Here is a 16,797-nt window from a genome sequence, read left to right on the forward strand (position 1 = left end):
CTGTTCCTCTTGAAAACTTGATATTCACTATTCTACATTCAAACACATTTTTAAAACTTTCACAGGAGATAAAAATTGTCTTTTCAGACACGCACATTTCAATTAATAGCCTATACTTCTATCCATGTTGATGTAAATTTCAAGATACCGTTCTTCTTTATAAATAGTCTATGTTGTATATGTCCATATATAATTTTAATTGGTTCATCAGTTGACAAACATCTGCTCTAATTCTGTTTTGAATGTGGATGCATAAATGAAGATGTACAGGCACCTGAATGTTCTGCTTAGGTTTCAGAGTCCCAAGGGCTGGGTCATATAGCTGATGTATGTCAACTTTAAGTTATTTCTCAAAAAACAAAAACTCAATACAACAACCAGTCCCCCATACCAAGGAAACAAAATATCACCCACCTCCAAAAAAGAAAAAAAAAAAACAGAAAACTGTAATCAAATAAAAGCACACGCACACGCGCACATACACACATGCCTGTGGAATCCATTATATGTGGGATACTACTCCTGAATATGAGACCTGTCCTGGAGTGGTTGATATAACCAATGTCACTATATTGGAGAAAATTGAGTTTCCCTCTTCTAGTGGGTTTAAGTGACAGTTCAGTTACCCTAGTGGCTAGGTTTTTATTAATTTATTCATTTTGTCATTGTTTCATTCATTTATTAATTTTTAAAGTAAAGAAGTAAAATATAATAAGACTTTTAAAACTAGTAAGTCCTTTCTCCAGTCTGTACTTTTGTATTGAGCGAGGACAAGTTTTTCTCATGGAGATTGTGTGCACTCACTTGTATGATTTTGCACCTATGTGATCACTTCAGAGTCTATTAAAGTGGGACTTTTATCTAAAGAATCTACTGCATTTACTGAATTCACAAAGGCTTTCAGAAGCATGAACTCTTTTGTTATTCTATACTGTCATAGTTCTCCCAAAGAACTTATACTTGCTGTATGGCTTAAAAGAAAAAAAGAGGAGGTCCAATCATAGTTATATGGGGGAAGGGGGTGACTGTTGGTGTGTCTGGGAGCTATTTTATTGGGTTCTTATAGCTCTCCCTCCCTCCCAATCCTTAATTCTACCCTAATCCCTTCCAGCCCCATAATACTAGGTAGAAGCAAAACAATGTCAGAGTGGAATGGGGTGGAGATCTCTTTCAGCCAACAAATACAATACTTCCTGCAAATTAGGATCCTTAGGATCCTTGGGGGAAAAGTCCAATCTTGGTCTTCAAGGTATCTCCAACTTCTTCTGGTCAAACCACAACAACAGCAACCAGGACAAGAATCAGGAGCAGCAGCCTCTTCCTTCTTTCAAGCAAGTTTGGCCCCTTGCAAGAGTCTAGCATTCATTCCCTCTCCAGAGTCACAATAATTAAATTATCTGAAGCTGGCAAAAATCATGCCCCCCCCCCTCCCAGATCAAGAGACAATCATAGTTAATGGCTGAAGACAAACTGAATCAGCCCCTTATCCCGCATCTGGGATTAAAGTAAAAACATTCACCTGAGTTTTTAAATGATCCAAAATTCTCACTACAAATGAGTAAGACAAATTGTGGGTTGGAGAGGTGGGTCAGAAGCTAAGAACACATACATCACATCACAGAGTAAGGATCTGAATCATCTTCTCCGGACTCACTCAGTTCATAACTATCTAACTCCAGCTTGCAGGGGTTCAATGCCTCTGACCTCAGTTCATAACTATCTAACTCCAGCTTGCAGGGGTCCAATGCCTCTGACCTTCAAAAAAAAAAAAAAAAGTTCAGACCGAAATGATACTAGGTTTGGCTTAAGGAAAGAATCAAGCATAGTTACTGCATTTGACAGAGACACAAAAACAATATCGTGGGGGCAGCGGGAGGTTATAAGAGTGACATGGTTAGCAACTGTTAGCACAAGTACACTTTTGGTAGGTTTATAAGACACCTGGTATCCACTATGATTTAAGAAGCATATGTGACTCTCTTCAGTTTACATACAGGTAAAATCTTAGAAAGCTGGTAGTTATCAATGTCTGACCATTGTGTCTTAAAGATCTGTAGTCCACTTTTCATGTGCTATTTTACATACTAATGTCTATCACATTTGTCTATGACATCATATTTGATACCATATACCTGTCATATATGTCTATCATATTTGATTTGGTTGTGTGATACATATATATTCATGCTGTGTCAAGTAGTGTCAACTATATAACTGCCATGCAGGGTTACTAGGTTTGTGTCTGGGTTGGACTTCTCTAAAACTATTACAGAACACATACTCATACTCCATTTATGACTTTACAATACAGCCCTTACACTTTTGTTTCCAAACAGTGGTATGGTAGTGAATTGCAGTATGGAAAAGATGTTTAAATATACACTATTAACTAAAAAAAACCCAGATGCACTGTAGAATGCTACTGTAACAAGCTTTTCTGTATAGTGCATCGATCCTTTATTAATGTCATCATTAATCTTAGTTATGTTAAATGGGTTGAAAAATGCCTAGAAAATTGATAAAGCACACTTCTGGTAAAGGTTTATAACATTTATGTAGTGTGGGGGTGTGTGTGTCTAACTTGAAGAAATCTTTTTTTTTTTTTTTAACCTTCCACCATGTAGATCTCAGGGAGTGAACTTAGGTTGTGATTTTGATGGCAAGCAGCTTTAGCCACTGAGGCATCTCACTGGCCTTGCTGGGAAGATTTATGAGAGTATTTCTAAAGGTCATTGGCATCAGATCTGGAAAAAAAGGAGGAAGACTTCCCCTGAACATTAATGTCACAGCTCATTAGGGGTTTAGATGAGCAAAACCCAGAAGGTGGAGCTACCATACAAGCTTCATTCCTCTTAACTACGTAACTTTTCTTTTCTTGCATCTACAATGATTTGAGGACATCAGGCTGCAGATCATTCAACATTCATTCACTCATTTTTTTATTGACACAGCGTCTCACTATGTAGTTCTGGCTGTCCTGAAATTATGTAGACCAGGCTAGATTCGCCACACTCAGAGAGATACACCTGTTGCTGCCTCCCAAGTGCTAGAAATAAACGGCATGCACCACCACCACCACCTGGCTTCAACTTTTAGACAGTAGACTCAGTCTGTACTGATTCTCTAGGGGCTCCCAGGCCTTCAGACTTGAACTGTAGGAGGGGCACTTGTGGTACTGTTCTGAATCTTCCAGCCTCTTAGACTAGGCAATACTGATTTTCTGGGCTTCCCAGTCACTGTGGGACTATCCAGTCTTTGTATAATCTAATTTACCCTTACTTTCCTTATATTACATGTAATTTCCAATTGGTTCTATTTCTTTTGATCACTATAATACAGTATGTAGTCATGAGGAATACAGTAAGTTAAATGATATCAGGACAATGAAAAATAAAAAGATAACAAAACCAAATCAACAATAACCAGAATTTAGGGATATATCAAAATTCAGGACTGGGATGTAGCTTAGTTGGTTGGATATTTACCAATCATGCCCATAGCCACAGCACTAGAGAGGTAGATGTAGAAAACTCAGAAACTTAAAATCATACTCAGCTATTGAGCTCAAGGCCAACCTAGACAACATGACACTATAAAACACAAACAATAACTACTTGGTAATATATATATAATTACAAATCATTTGTAAGGATTCATAAGGCCTCATATAATCTTTACTATTTACATATATGAAAATATCCATTGAAAAGTTTAAACATACCCTTATGCCCATTTTACATTCAGAGGGATAGATTAAAAAAGCAAGCAATCCCCGGATATGGCAGTCTCTAGATGGTCCATCCTTTCGTCTCAGCTCCAAACTTTGTCTCTGTAACTCCTTCCATGGGTGTTTTGTTCCCAATTCTAAGAAGGGGCAAAGTGTCCACAGTTTGGTCTTCGTTCTTCTTGAGTTTCATGTGTTTAGCAAATTGTAACTTATATCTTGGGTATTCTAATCCCATAATCAGATTCATCCCATAATCCCATAATCAGCTTCATCCCATAATCAGCTTCCAAAAGCTGACACCATTGCATACACTAGCAAGATTTTTATGAAAGGACCCATATATGGCTGTCTCTTGTGAGACTATGTCGGGGCCTGGCAAACACAGAAGTGGATGCTCACAGTCAGCTATTGGATGGATCACAGGGCCCCCAATGGAGGAGCTAGAGATAGTACCCAAGGAGCTGAAAGGATCTGCAATCCTATAGGTGGACAATATGAACTAACCAATACCCCACCCCCACCCCCGGAGCTGGTGTCTCTAGCTGCATATGAATCAGAAGATGGCCTAGTCAGCCATCAGTGGAAAGAGAGGCCCATTGGTCGTGCAAACTTTATATGCCTCAGTACAGGGGAATACTAGGGCCAAGAAGTGGGAGTGAGTGGGTGGGGGAGTGGGTGGGGGAGCGTGTGGGGGAGCGTGTGGGGGACTTTTGGGATAGCATTGGAAATGTAAAAGAAATAAATACCCAATTTAAAAAAAAAAAGCAAGCAATCAGGAATCTTGTTTTTAAGCATGTATATTAAAATGGAAGCTATGAACATCCATATAAAATTTTGGTAAGATAATTACACCACAATTAAATTATCTTTAAAAAGCAAGGATGATAATCAAAAATTGTCACTTTCTAATGCTTTACTTCATGTTCTTCAGGGTACTTGTCATGACTACATCAATATAATAAAGATAAACCAAACACACTATTGCATATCCCTTCCTGACTCAGTAAACATATCATTTTAACAGTTTGGAATTGGCCAACAGTGGGAATGCAATTAACAAATATTAAAACCAGTATTTACATCATATGAAAAGGCTAGACTTAAAGACAGGGAATATGCTAAGAAAGCCGACCACGTTTAGAGCAGGCAGTGCCTATGACTGTCAATACTGTGAAGAGAAGAGAAAACCTGTTAAAATAAAGTTCCAGTACTTAAAAATACCTCCCCCCATTAACCAAGGACTTACCTATCAAAAACTTCAAGGAATAAATGAAGTCTCAATACATATTGTTAGTGTACATCTATTTATTAATGAAAAGGACAGTAACATGAATTTTCATTTGAAAATAGGCAAAAAAACAAGTTTTAAAAACATACACTTGGCAAGTAACCACACAAAAATATTCAGTATCATGAAACACGAAAAAAGCAATTAAGACTATACAATGTGTTATTATACAGCTATTCAAATGGCTCAAAGCAAACTCATTAACCACACCAAGTACTAGCAAGAATGTTCATATACTGTCTACATCAGTTGTTCTCAATGGGTCGTGACCCCTTTGGGAGTCAAATGACCCTTTCACAGGTGTCACCTAAGACCATAGGAAAACACAAATATTTACAGTTCATACCAGCAGCAAAATTACAGTTATGAAGTAGCAACAAAAATAATTCCATGGTTGAGGGTGACCACAGCATGAGGAACTGGATTAAAGAATTGCAGCATCAGGAAGGTTGAGAACCACTGGTCTAGAGCAGTCTATACCAGTTTGACACTTTCTTAAAAATGGAAGCATTCACATATACTTAATTACTGGCTCAAAAGGAATTTAAAAATGTAAGCATATTGAATCATACGCTCATATCCATAATATGTAACAGCTCAAGAAAGGATTCAACCAAGAGCCGAATGAATAAAAAAAAGATCAATAAATTGTTGTATAGTTACAAAACCAAACATGGTATAGCACTATAACATTATTAAAAAGCAGCAGTGATGAATCTCAAAATAATTATGTATTCCTAAAAGACACTGTATCTAAGGGAAAAAAATAACTTTTGTTTCCATTCACAAACTGCACTCTTAAGAGTCAAATATAAGCTATTCAATACTTACAAGTCCGAGAACACAAGGGAGATTTTAACAGGGTGAGGTAAGTCACAGACAAATTCATCATCACAAAGATGATTTTAAAATTTCTTTGAAGGATAAATCAGAGATGACTGCATTTCACTAAAACATTGATAAACTTTATAAAAAGTGACTCAAGATACAAAGCTCAGAACTCCTACTTTCTGCAAACCAGAAGGCTTGGTAGCCCTCATTTTGATTGAACTCTGTCCTCATATATAGATAAGGGCAGCCTTTTGTTAATGCAGGAAATGGCAGAGACATTTGTGAATACCAGACTGCAAACACAGCAGCTGGAATGCAATTATAACAGCTACATTCTAAGACTAAAGGATCTTCATTTCCTTATTTTCCTATTTCTATAACAAGACTGGAGGTAAATAATCAAGTTAAACTCCACTATCCCACAAAACCATACCATTTTTGACAATGACCTCAGCTAGTGTAAATACAAAGATCTTTAAGTCCTATGAATTCAGCCAAAGACAAAGATTGTTGTGTGCACTTTTAAAAGAGTCACATTCCATCTGGCTGGCTGAAGACTCCACTATACCCATCTTTTGTATGCCAATGATGATTCACATCTAGCTCTGATCACCTCATGAGTGGTCATCTTATTGGCTGGTGCCTATGGAATAATTCCTATCCGGGCACACTCTTTATACAGCCTTATGAGCTGTCTCTCTGCATGATAGGCATTTTTAGGACATCCTTTGAGAAAAAGAAATGAGCCAAGTCATTTCATTTCCACAAGTAAAGGAGCTTATGGAAATAACAGACATCTTCTTGAGACGACCACAGAAAGTTTTCAACTAGATTTTCGTGTATATGAATACTTATTCAGTTATTCATAAACTATAATAAAGAAGTCCCAGCTGTTGGCCTGGGAAGCAATACAAATTTGCTTTATTTTGCTGTCCGTGCAGAGGTAAACCAAGTTGAGACCCTCTATAAAAGCTGTCCATTCTTTCCTAGAATGATCAGTCTGTTTACCAGCCTTCCCACTTAGTAAACTGCACTCTTAAGAGTAAAGGTAGCTTTAGGAATAAGGCATTTATCAGTGTACAAACCAGAGCAAAGGGGAGAAGGCAGTGACCAACTGATAATCAGAAGGCTGGAAACATTCACCTAACTGTCATGTGACACAGATTAAAAACTACTTTTTAAAAGAAGCAGAGAAGCAAATTCTAGACATCTTTAGCAGACAATAAATTTGATCTTCTTGGTGAAATCTTAGACATATCCACACTTTAATCAGTTAAAACTGGGGGACCAATTTTCCATAAATACTCCATTGAAGAATTCTTCCAGACAATCTGCAGTTTGCCTTTCCTTACCATGATGGTGTAATCATTGCACACTGGTCATGTGGTAGAGAACGACTGATAGCTTCTACCACAAACACTGGTACAAAAATGGCAAAGGTCTTGGCCAGTTCAGGATGGGCAAACCAGTTGCTGAACCTACTTATGCCTGAACTCCTGAGGAATCTTATTCCCCTGGATACCGGAAGATCAACCTTACATTGTAGTTGGATCCTTTGCAAAGGTTCTAGTGTCATAGTACTTGAAAAAACAAAAAACAAAAACAAAACAAACAAACAAACAAAAAACCAAAAGCAAAACCAAAAAGAGGGCATTCCCTATAAATCTAAGGCTTTTTCTCAAGTACAGATTTGGAGGAGCTGACTGATGTTAGGCCTTCAGCTGAAGGCTTATCCACATTTGCTTCTTTCATGAGGTTTCTTAAGCGTTATGACATTTTTGGTGATGAATGAGGCTAGAGCACTGACTAAAAGAATTCCCACATGTGTCACATTCATAAGGCCTTTCTCCAGTGTGAACTACCTGATGCTGAATGAGACCGGACTTTTGGCTAAAGGACTTTCCACACTGGCTACACTCATAGGGCCTTGCTCCTGTATGAATTCTCCGGTGTTGAATAAGGATGGAGCTTTGACTGAAAGACTTCCCACACTCACTACACTTGTAAGGCCTTTCTCCAGTGTGAACTCGCTGGTGTTTAATAAGGGTAGCTTTTTGGCTAAAAGATTTCCCACATTCTCTACATTCATAAGGCTTTACTCCAGTGTGAATTCTCCGGTGTTGGTTAAGAATGGCACTTTGACTAAAGGAATTCCCACACTCACTACACTTGTAAGGCCTTTCTCCAGTGTGAACTCTCTTGTGTTTAACAAGTGTAGCTTTTTGACTAAAGGACTTCCCACACTGGCTACACTCGTATGGTCTTGCTCCAGTATGAGTTTTCTGGTGATCAACAAGACTGGAGTTCTGTCTAAATAATTTCCCACATTCACTGCACTCATAAGGCCTCTCTCCAGTGTGTATTCTACGGTGATCATTCAGGTGGGAGGTCTGGCTAAAGAATTTCCCACAATCTCTACACTCCCAAGGCCTCTCTCCGGTGTGGACTCTCTGATGTTGATCAAGGGAGTATTTGCCACGGAAGGTCTTTCCACATTTGCTGCACTCATAAAGTTTCTTTCCATTGGAGGTTTTTGGGTGGTGAGCAAGTGTTTGCTTTTGACTGGAAAGGCTCTGACACTCTTCTGACTTGTCACTTTCATGACTTGTTTCTTTCCTACCCTCAGTGCTTTTTCTGTACTTCTTAGTTTTGGGACAGACCTGAGACTTCAGAAGGCTCAGTATATCTGGGAGGTCTTTTTCAACATCCCAACTGGGGAAGGACTTTGCTGACAGGTAGAACAGGTATGAAGACCTGTCAGCATTCTTCTCCAAGGGTTTTCCTGTACTATTATGGTCTTGGTGCTCATCAACTTTTGAACTTGCCTCTGTACTATGTTTCTGCCCAGGTAGACCAGGCAGGCACAAAATGTCTTGCAGAATTGGGACACACTTTTCACAGAGGTTAGTTTTCGGTGTGGTCTCGGATCTCAAACCCTTTGACGCTCGTGTAGAAACCCTTCGCTCTTCATCTTCTGTTCTATGCCCACAACCTGAAAGAGAATTACTGATGAAATGCAATGTTGATTATGTTTGGAGGAGGAAGTCCAAGCATACGAACACTCCACAAAATGTTTCCCCCAAAGACAAATGGATGGGTAGGAAGGATCTGCATGGAAACATCAGGTCTCTAAAGAGAACAGAACTGGGAAGGCCTCACAGAATAAAGGCCACCAAATGAACCACAAGGGCACAATCTATAACTCTTTTACCAATGGCCATAAGATACTAGAACACAATATTCATACATTCATCATGGTTAGCTTCCAAATCCATAAAATTTATGACAGAGTGAAGCAGGATGTCATTTGCTGTTGCTAAATGTAAGTTTTATAGAAATTAGGTTACATGCAAGCCTCAGAACTCCAATCAAAAATGTATAGCATGTACTCAGAATTGTGTGTGAGGTAGTTCTAGGAACCACAAAGGAACCACGGAGGAACAGTACAGCACAGAAGAATATGAGCGACATGGAGAAGGGGATACCCAGGTGACAGAGATCATAGATAAAGTTAGAAGGCAGAACACTACCATGTCTGGTGAAGATAATATGAAAATGAGGCTTGGCTGGTAGTACTTGCACCTAAATTGGTGGACACAGGATGTTTTGGAAGGTAGCCTGGATGTTTTGCCTTCCTCTAGATGCCACTTATCACATCCAGGCCTCCTATAAAGCCATGGCTGCTTTTCAGAAGAACCAGATTCCGAGCTTGATATCATTACATGTGACCTAATGAAATGCTGTCACTACATGTGACATCATGACAAAGGTCCACAAGAAAGAAAAGACATAAGAAGTGGTTAACAAGGGTATCTCACAAAAGATTGCTATAGATCCCAGGAAAGAAAACACTAGTTTTAAAATATCCAAAATCAATGTCTAGCAAGAAAAATACATGATTCCAAAACTGCAGCCATGCCATATGGCTGGTCACTCCTAAGCTCTTGTCATGCCAAGTGTCATGATTGTAGACAGAGCTAGTGGCAAGACAAGCAAGATGACACCCATTAATTAGGATGACCACAAGATACCCAACTTCCATAAAACGGGAAGCAAGTATTAGGGTTACACAGAGTGAGATCTACTTGAGGTAGTAGACACAGTTCAATGCTATTACACATAACATATATACCCAGAATATGCAGAAATTAATAGATCTCAAAGTCTAGTATGGAAAAGATAAGTCTGCCTCTAGGGAAAAAGAGGACAGGGGGTTTCAGGATACTAGGACCATGTGAGAGCCTTACCCTGGGAGTTTATAAGTGCAAAGTTCTGCAGCATAACACTGAGGTACAGGAGCCTCTGAGTCTCATCAAGAAGTCTCCATTCTTCATGGGAGAAGCAAATAGCCACATCTTGAAATGTCACACAGCCCTGCATAATAGGGACAGTTTATTCCATAGTCAACCTCACCCCATGTTGCCAAGAATACCAATTTACTCATCCATCTCATCTTCTCCCTCTTCCCCATATTCCTACCTCAAGCAATATCCAGTCCCACTACCTCTGGTAACAATTATATTCCAATAGTTCCAGTATTGGTGTCCTAGCACCACCAGCAAATAAAATAATACTACCTAAACTGGTATATAAGGCTTTATCTGTCCTTGGCAGACAATTTCTCAGGGGTCTTTCTGATGGTCCCTTTTAGAAACAATTAGATGAGTTCACCCTTCACCCCTTTATCCTCAATGTTAAGGGTCGAGCTCTTAAAGATCATGATCCCTTCTTAGACTACATTCTCAGTCTTACTCTGAGACCTAACTTTAAACCCCTTCTCCATATCTTAGCTGTATCACTATCTTCCCTACAGATTTAGCATACAGCATTCAGAGAGCAGTAGGCAAATATAAAATAGGATCAAGTAATTCTCTAAACCTCAAATGGTACCAACTGTTACAAGCAGTCCAGGATCCTGCTCCAAAGACCAACTGTTCTTTGCTTCAATCTTAGCTACCCAGAATCACCTGCAGTCTGCCACACCCTTGTCTTCTACTTCGGCTGATTTTCAACATCCCCTCAACAGTGATAGAGCACTGATTTCCTTTGATATCCTCATATGGTGGAAGGAGCTCTAACTAGTTTTGGGGCACCTTGTTTCAAGGGCACTCACTAATCCCAACTAAATTAATTACCTTCAAAGGCCACCGAGATTAGGATTCAACAAGTTAAATTTGAAGAAACAAAAATATTTAGTTCTAGCCACCGGACACCTTCTACTTAGTATTGCTGCCTCTGTGTCTACCTTATTGCCCTAAGCCTTAGAACGTTGATCATCCTCTTGCTCATGTCCATCAATGGCTTCTCCTCTCATAACTGTGTTTCTAATGGCTATTACTTCTTCCTAGATGTCCAAAACTCAATCATTGTTCCACCATTCCTGAGTAGCTAATATATTACTGTTACGAGAAACAGAACTACCCCTACTTACAACAATGCACACTAACATTTTTTTTGCTAAACACTGACCAGCACTTTTTAAAGATATATCTATCTTAAACTTCCTCTCAAATTCAAGGCCTATAAAGCCACCTAGCACATGATGTCTTCCTTCATTGATTGTGAAAGACCTTAGAAGTAGCCAAAAGCAATTAAAAAATATTCTAAATGGAAAGAAACCTGATTACCGACTTTATATTACATGTGATGGAGTATCCATCCTTCTAGATTTTAAACTCCTAAAGCAGTGGCTTTCAACCTGTGGGCTGTGACTCACTTGGGGTTAAAGACCCTTTCACTGGGGATGCCTACGACCAAGGGAAAACACAGGCATTTATGTTCCAGTTCATAAAAGCAGCAAAAGTATAGTTATGAAGTAGCAATGAAAATCATTTTATGATTGAGGGTCACCCCAACATGAGGAACTAAAGCATGGCAGCATTAGGAAGGTTGAGAACCACTGTCCTAGAGCCTATATAAATAGTATCTTCCCTTCTTTAAAATCTGAGACTCTAAGCAGCTCCAATTTCAAAACTAATCTAGACTCCTGCCACTTCCTCCATCTTCACCCTGGTCTAATCACTGCTAACACTCTCCCAAACTATTAAGGCAGCTCCCCCCATGGTCTTATTGACTTCCTCACAAGAACTGGGTTCTCCATGCCACAGAAACATGGAGGCTTATGTGACTAAGATTAGATCACCTCCCTCCTCTTCCCTTTCCTTTCCCTAAATGTTGAATTACTCTCATCACTCTAAAGCAGTACGCTGAGATTCATTCCAGATCTGAATCCTGCCCTGCTGCTTTCACTTCCCACAGAAGAAAACACTTGGGGTTCTATGAACCGCATGAGCCTCATCTCCAAACATTTACACATGCCAATGCCTGCGCCAACCTTACAGATCACATTCTATTGTTTGTTACCAAAAGGAACTACTCCAATCTTCAATTTGTTAAGGTTCCTTTGACTCAAGACAAATATCTCAGGGACAGCCTAGGACATATTCTCCTCACCTGCATGAGGGCCATATCCACTTCTGCACTCATGGACACCTGTGAGATGAGAGATGTTATGAATGATGGCAGGGATACAAAGCTTTTGGTTTTCCTATACCCTCTCCCAACCCGGAGCAAAGTGACATAGGGATGCCCTTATTACATCTGATCCTAAATCCTCAGTGCTTGTGCTTACTTATGGGCCCTTGAACAATGACTCAACTGGCCTATGATATAGCTCCACCCACCCTCCAGGTGGTCCAAGAACTAGCTGAGATGAGAATATACATACATACTTACATACATACATACATACATACTCTCACCACGAGCAGAAGCTTTTTGGAAACCCTAAAACCCACACTCAAATCTGTGTAGTTTTTCCATAACACGAATTCCTGTCATGGGGATAACGGTACAACACTTCATCTCATTATTACGGGCCTAAATAGTCCACACTTCAGCGTCGCTCCAAGAAATTACACACACTATGGCCCTGGCTGTACCACTCCGCCTCCTCATTGTAGCTTTGCAAATAGAAAAGCCGAATCACATACTCCTACTAATACAGGGATCTGTGGAGTAGAGACAGTAGACTCCCTAATTCCGACTCTGCAAGATAAGTGGCGAGGACAAGGGAGCCCCAAATGTCGCACCACTTACCTAAGCCTGGTGCATGAGCGTGGGCACAGCCATCCAAGTAGGCGAGCGCAGACAACGGGGAAACCGGGACGAGGGACCTGGACAATACTGCCACTGTCAGTGCCCGGACTGCGATGGATATTACGCCCTAGAACCGCTCCTTTGAGATTCTTCGACCCGTACCTCTGGACAAAGGGGTCTTGCACACGATCTGGAAGGAGGGACCCAAAAACCGCTAAAATGAGCGCCACAGAGCGCAGCCGGAAATCCCGCCCCATCCCTCCAGCCAAACCCGAAGATGGTACTATCCTAAATTCTCATTGGCTCATGCTCTTCTCTCTGTGGATAGCGCATTCTGGGTAACGTAGTTCCTTCAGATATGCTTCTGTGGGTGGGGAAGCCGTGCAACTTCATCACCTGGAACAAAGGCCAAAAGGGATGAGTGCTGGGAAGCGCCATGGACGCTAGCAAACAACCCTTTTCATCTGTCTTCTTTTCTGAAGTCCTCGGCCATAGTCTGGGGCCACCCCCCACCCCAGTGTTTTCCAACTTGGGGGCAAACAGAATACAAGGATGCTAGACTGGAGGTCAAAAGAAGCTGTGGTTGTATAGGTGAACTCAAACTCTGAGGGAGCTGTGGGACTTCTCCATGTGTACCCAAATGTTGGGCAGACATCCCGATGAAGAGCCCATGGCTAGCCTCTTGAACTAGCTCAGGGCACTTGGCCTCCTAGTCCACTGTTGGAAGCCACTTGCAGGGAGTCGAATTTAAATCCGTCGTGACTCCTACATTTCCCTGTTGTCTGCTTAGATACGCCCCCCCCCCTTGGTATTCTAATACCACCCTATCCTTCATGGCACTTGTCATGCCCCTTCTTCAGTGTCGTCCTAAGAGAAGACACACAGCTCCTTAAACGTCAAATAGATCGTCCAGTAGCTAGAAAGTTGGCTGACTAGCCTGAATATCAATAAGAAGCAGAAATTGCCTCTCCAGGACAAAAGAAAATCAGGATCTGTGTGAGGCCAGCAAGTTCTGCAACTCTCCCCTCTCCTGAGGGCGCTGCTTACAGAGGTAGATAGCAGCAGCCACCAACTGGTCATAAACTAATGTTAAATGTAACTCTTGTACACAACTACAAAAAAGACAAAGTTAAACAGAGTTTAAGCAAATCTTAAACTCTTAGCATATGAAAAGTTTTGTGTTTTTCTGTATTTGTGTATTTGGCATCCATAAATCTCAGGACTAGAGATAGCTAAAGTTGTAACTTATGCTGATGTACACCATGCAATTCCTACAAAGGATGCCAGAGGCAAGAGAATTATTAGTTCTAGGCTAGCATGGTTACAGAGCATGAGTCAAACTAAAATATCAACAAATACCAACAGCGAAAGTCAATTCAACAGTTTGGAGTGTCTTTTCAAAGTTACTCAGTTGTCTAAATTTCCAAGTGGCTAGGCTTTCTACTACTTCTAGGGAACTAACTGGTCTGGACTCAGTCTTTGCAGTTTGGTTTATTAAGGGAAAATGTGCCTTGCAAATCTCATCATTTTGGGGGACTTTCTGAAGCTATTTTGCATCGTCTTAACTGCCTACTTAAGAATGGAATGTTTTGATTTCACAGTTAACAGTTATGCAACAAAGATATACATACATTATTCCACATTTTAAGGAGACTGTAGAAAGAAATGAAGGCAGAGTCACTAAACTTGTGAATTTTTCCTAAAGGTAAAAATCATTTGTTTTGCTGTAAAGCTCTTGCCCTTCTTGTTTAATCACATATATTTTATTTCCTATTATAGATCACCCTGGCTCTTAACAAGCTGAGGAACACCATATAAATCAATAGACATGAGGATACATATCTCCTCATATGGCAGGAGGAAACTTCCCCTATACAGTGCCAGCCATTATCTGGATGTGTGTAAGAGCTAAACAGTTTATGCTATCATTAGAAGTGGAGAAAAAACAAATTCTCTTCAGTGACCTCTGGTTTTAACAAAATGAACATATAAAGGCGACAAAGCCCTACACAGAGCCTAAGCCTTAGGTAGAAAAACAAACTAGATGAAGGAAGAACTGAAACCTATTTTCAGCTATCCTGTACTTAAAAGAGAAAGTGGTTTCCCCACAAAAGCTACTCATCCATGCAGAGATCAATTTTGTCTTCTCCCACTGAGAATTGTAAACATAATCCCAATGACTACAGGTAGACTCAACAGTGAAACATTTACTAGTGGATAGACTAATCGTTGGTAGTCACCAGCTTGTAAATGGTAGACTGGAAAACTTAACCACAATGTCAGTGTGAGAACAATTTTTAAAAAGAAGGAAAAGACATTGCTTGAAAGCTCAAGCAGACTGAAGACTGATTCCTCCCGATTAAAAACCATGACATATATGTTTCAATTAGTCAGAAAAGAAAACATCCCTACTTTAGCATCTGCTCAGGATTTCCTCCAGGGAGCATTCAGATTTTTGACCTTCCTAAGCATGCTGAGATGAGCAAAGCACAATGAACAAGCTGATAGAGGAAAATGGTTTCTACCAGAGAAAGTGGCATGAGTATAACTCTGATAAGGGACCAAATCACATCAGCATGTATGGAGCAATTCATGTAAGCAGCACCCATGCCTGAACTCATAGGGAATACAAAAGCCCTGGATGTTTGAAAATATAAGGCTCAACTTCAGGCAAGTAATTCCATTATAAAAGTTAATACTGGAAAAACAACAACAATAGCAAAAACAAAACAGAACATTCTCTGCAGGGCCACAGCTTCTTGAGCACAGTATAAATGTCCACAAGTTAGACTTTAGACCTTGGACTGAAGCTATTCTTGCATGTTATTTTCATGAAGCATCTCCATGGTATGAGATTTTTCAGTGGGGAAAGAGGGTAGACTGTAGAGGGAATTATTTCCCACATTTGCCACAGTCATATGTCTTTTATCCAGTGTAAACTACCTGGTGTTGAAAAAGATGAAACTTTTGGACAGAAGACTTACCACACTGGGCACATTTATCAGGCTTTAATCCAGGGTGAAGTTTCTGGTGTTGCATAAGACCATTGGTTTCTTGAAGAAAAAGTCCCACATTCTTTGCACTCAAATGGGTTCTCCCCAGTGTGAGATCTCTGGTGTTGAATAAGCTTAGATTTGTAAATGAATGCTTCCCCACAATTGCCACACATAACACATTTCTGCATGGTGAGGTTTCTGGTATTTGTTGGGAGTGCTTCTTTGGCTAGAGGATTTCCCATTCTCATAACACACATAAGGCCTTGCTCCATAGTGAATCATCCTATTTTCAAGCAGACTACAGCTCCATGTAAAGAACATCCCACACTCATCACACTCATAAGGTCTTTCTCCAGTGTGGATTCTGCAGTGCTCAGTAAGGTTGGAAATGTGCCTAAAAAGATTTTCCACATTCATCACACACATAGGATTTTCCTCTCATGTGAGCTCTGTAATGTTTAACGAGGATATCTCTTTGGGTAAGTGGTTTCCCATATTCTCCAAACCCATAAGGCCTTTCACCTGTGTGAATTCTGAGATGGTTATTTAGGTGGGAGGTTTAGCTAAAAGATTTTCCACATTCGTTGCAATTGTAAGACCTTTCTCTACAATGGACTAGATGGACTATGTGTGGATGGGTACGAAAGTCTTTAGGGAGGTGGACGTTCCCTCATTTGGTAGACTCAAAATGTCTTTTTTAAGCATTGGCTCTTGGGTGGTGATCCTGCATGTGTTTATGGCTGGAAGCTTCTCTGAGTACAACCTGCTTAGAATTTCTTACTTGCTCTCCGGTGAGAAAAGCACCTGGGTAGCTAGGGTGCAGGGTCGGCTGACACTCGCCAGCTACCCACAACACC

At 40.2% G+C, this 16,797-nt stretch overlaps 1 protein-coding gene across 1 annotated transcript; it reads right to left on the bottom strand.

Moving 5' to 3' along the window:
- Nucleotides 1-5,410: 5,410 nt before the first annotated feature.
- Nucleotides 5,411-13,167, bottom strand: LOC110289245 (zinc finger protein interacting with ribonucleoprotein K). Its single transcript, XM_021155383.2, has 4 exons — nt 12,945-13,167; nt 12,300-12,338; nt 10,094-10,220; nt 5,411-8,838 (listed from the first exon to the last, which is right to left on the bottom strand). The coding sequence occupies exons 2-4, from the start codon at nt 12,330-12,332 to the stop codon at nt 7,607-7,609; spliced, it is 1,392 nt and encodes a 463-aa protein (XP_021011042.1). The 5' UTR covers nt 12,333-12,338; nt 12,945-13,167; the 3' UTR covers nt 5,411-7,606.
- Nucleotides 13,168-16,797: the final 3,630 nt, after the last annotated feature.

This window comes from Mus caroli, unplaced genomic scaffold, assembly GCF_900094665.2.
Source record: "Mus caroli unplaced genomic scaffold, CAROLI_EIJ_v1.1 scaffold_15643_1, whole genome shotgun sequence".
NCBI classification, from domain to species: domain Eukaryota; kingdom Metazoa; phylum Chordata; class Mammalia; order Rodentia; family Muridae; genus Mus; species Mus caroli.

Excerpts from the sequence above, each read along its gene's own strand:
- LOC110289245 (XM_021155383.2), bottom strand. The coding sequence starts at position 12,332 with ATGAGTGCAGAAGTGGATATGGCCCTCATGCAG. Across the intron at positions 10,221-12,299 it reads TGGATATGGCCCTCATGCAG|GGCTGTGTGACATTTCAAGA; the intron begins GTGAGGAGAATA and ends CCTATTATGCAG. Across the intron at positions 8,839-10,093 it reads TGCACTTATAAACTCCCAGG|GTTGTGGGCATAGAACAGAA; the intron begins GTAAGGCTCTCA and ends ATTCTCTTTCAG.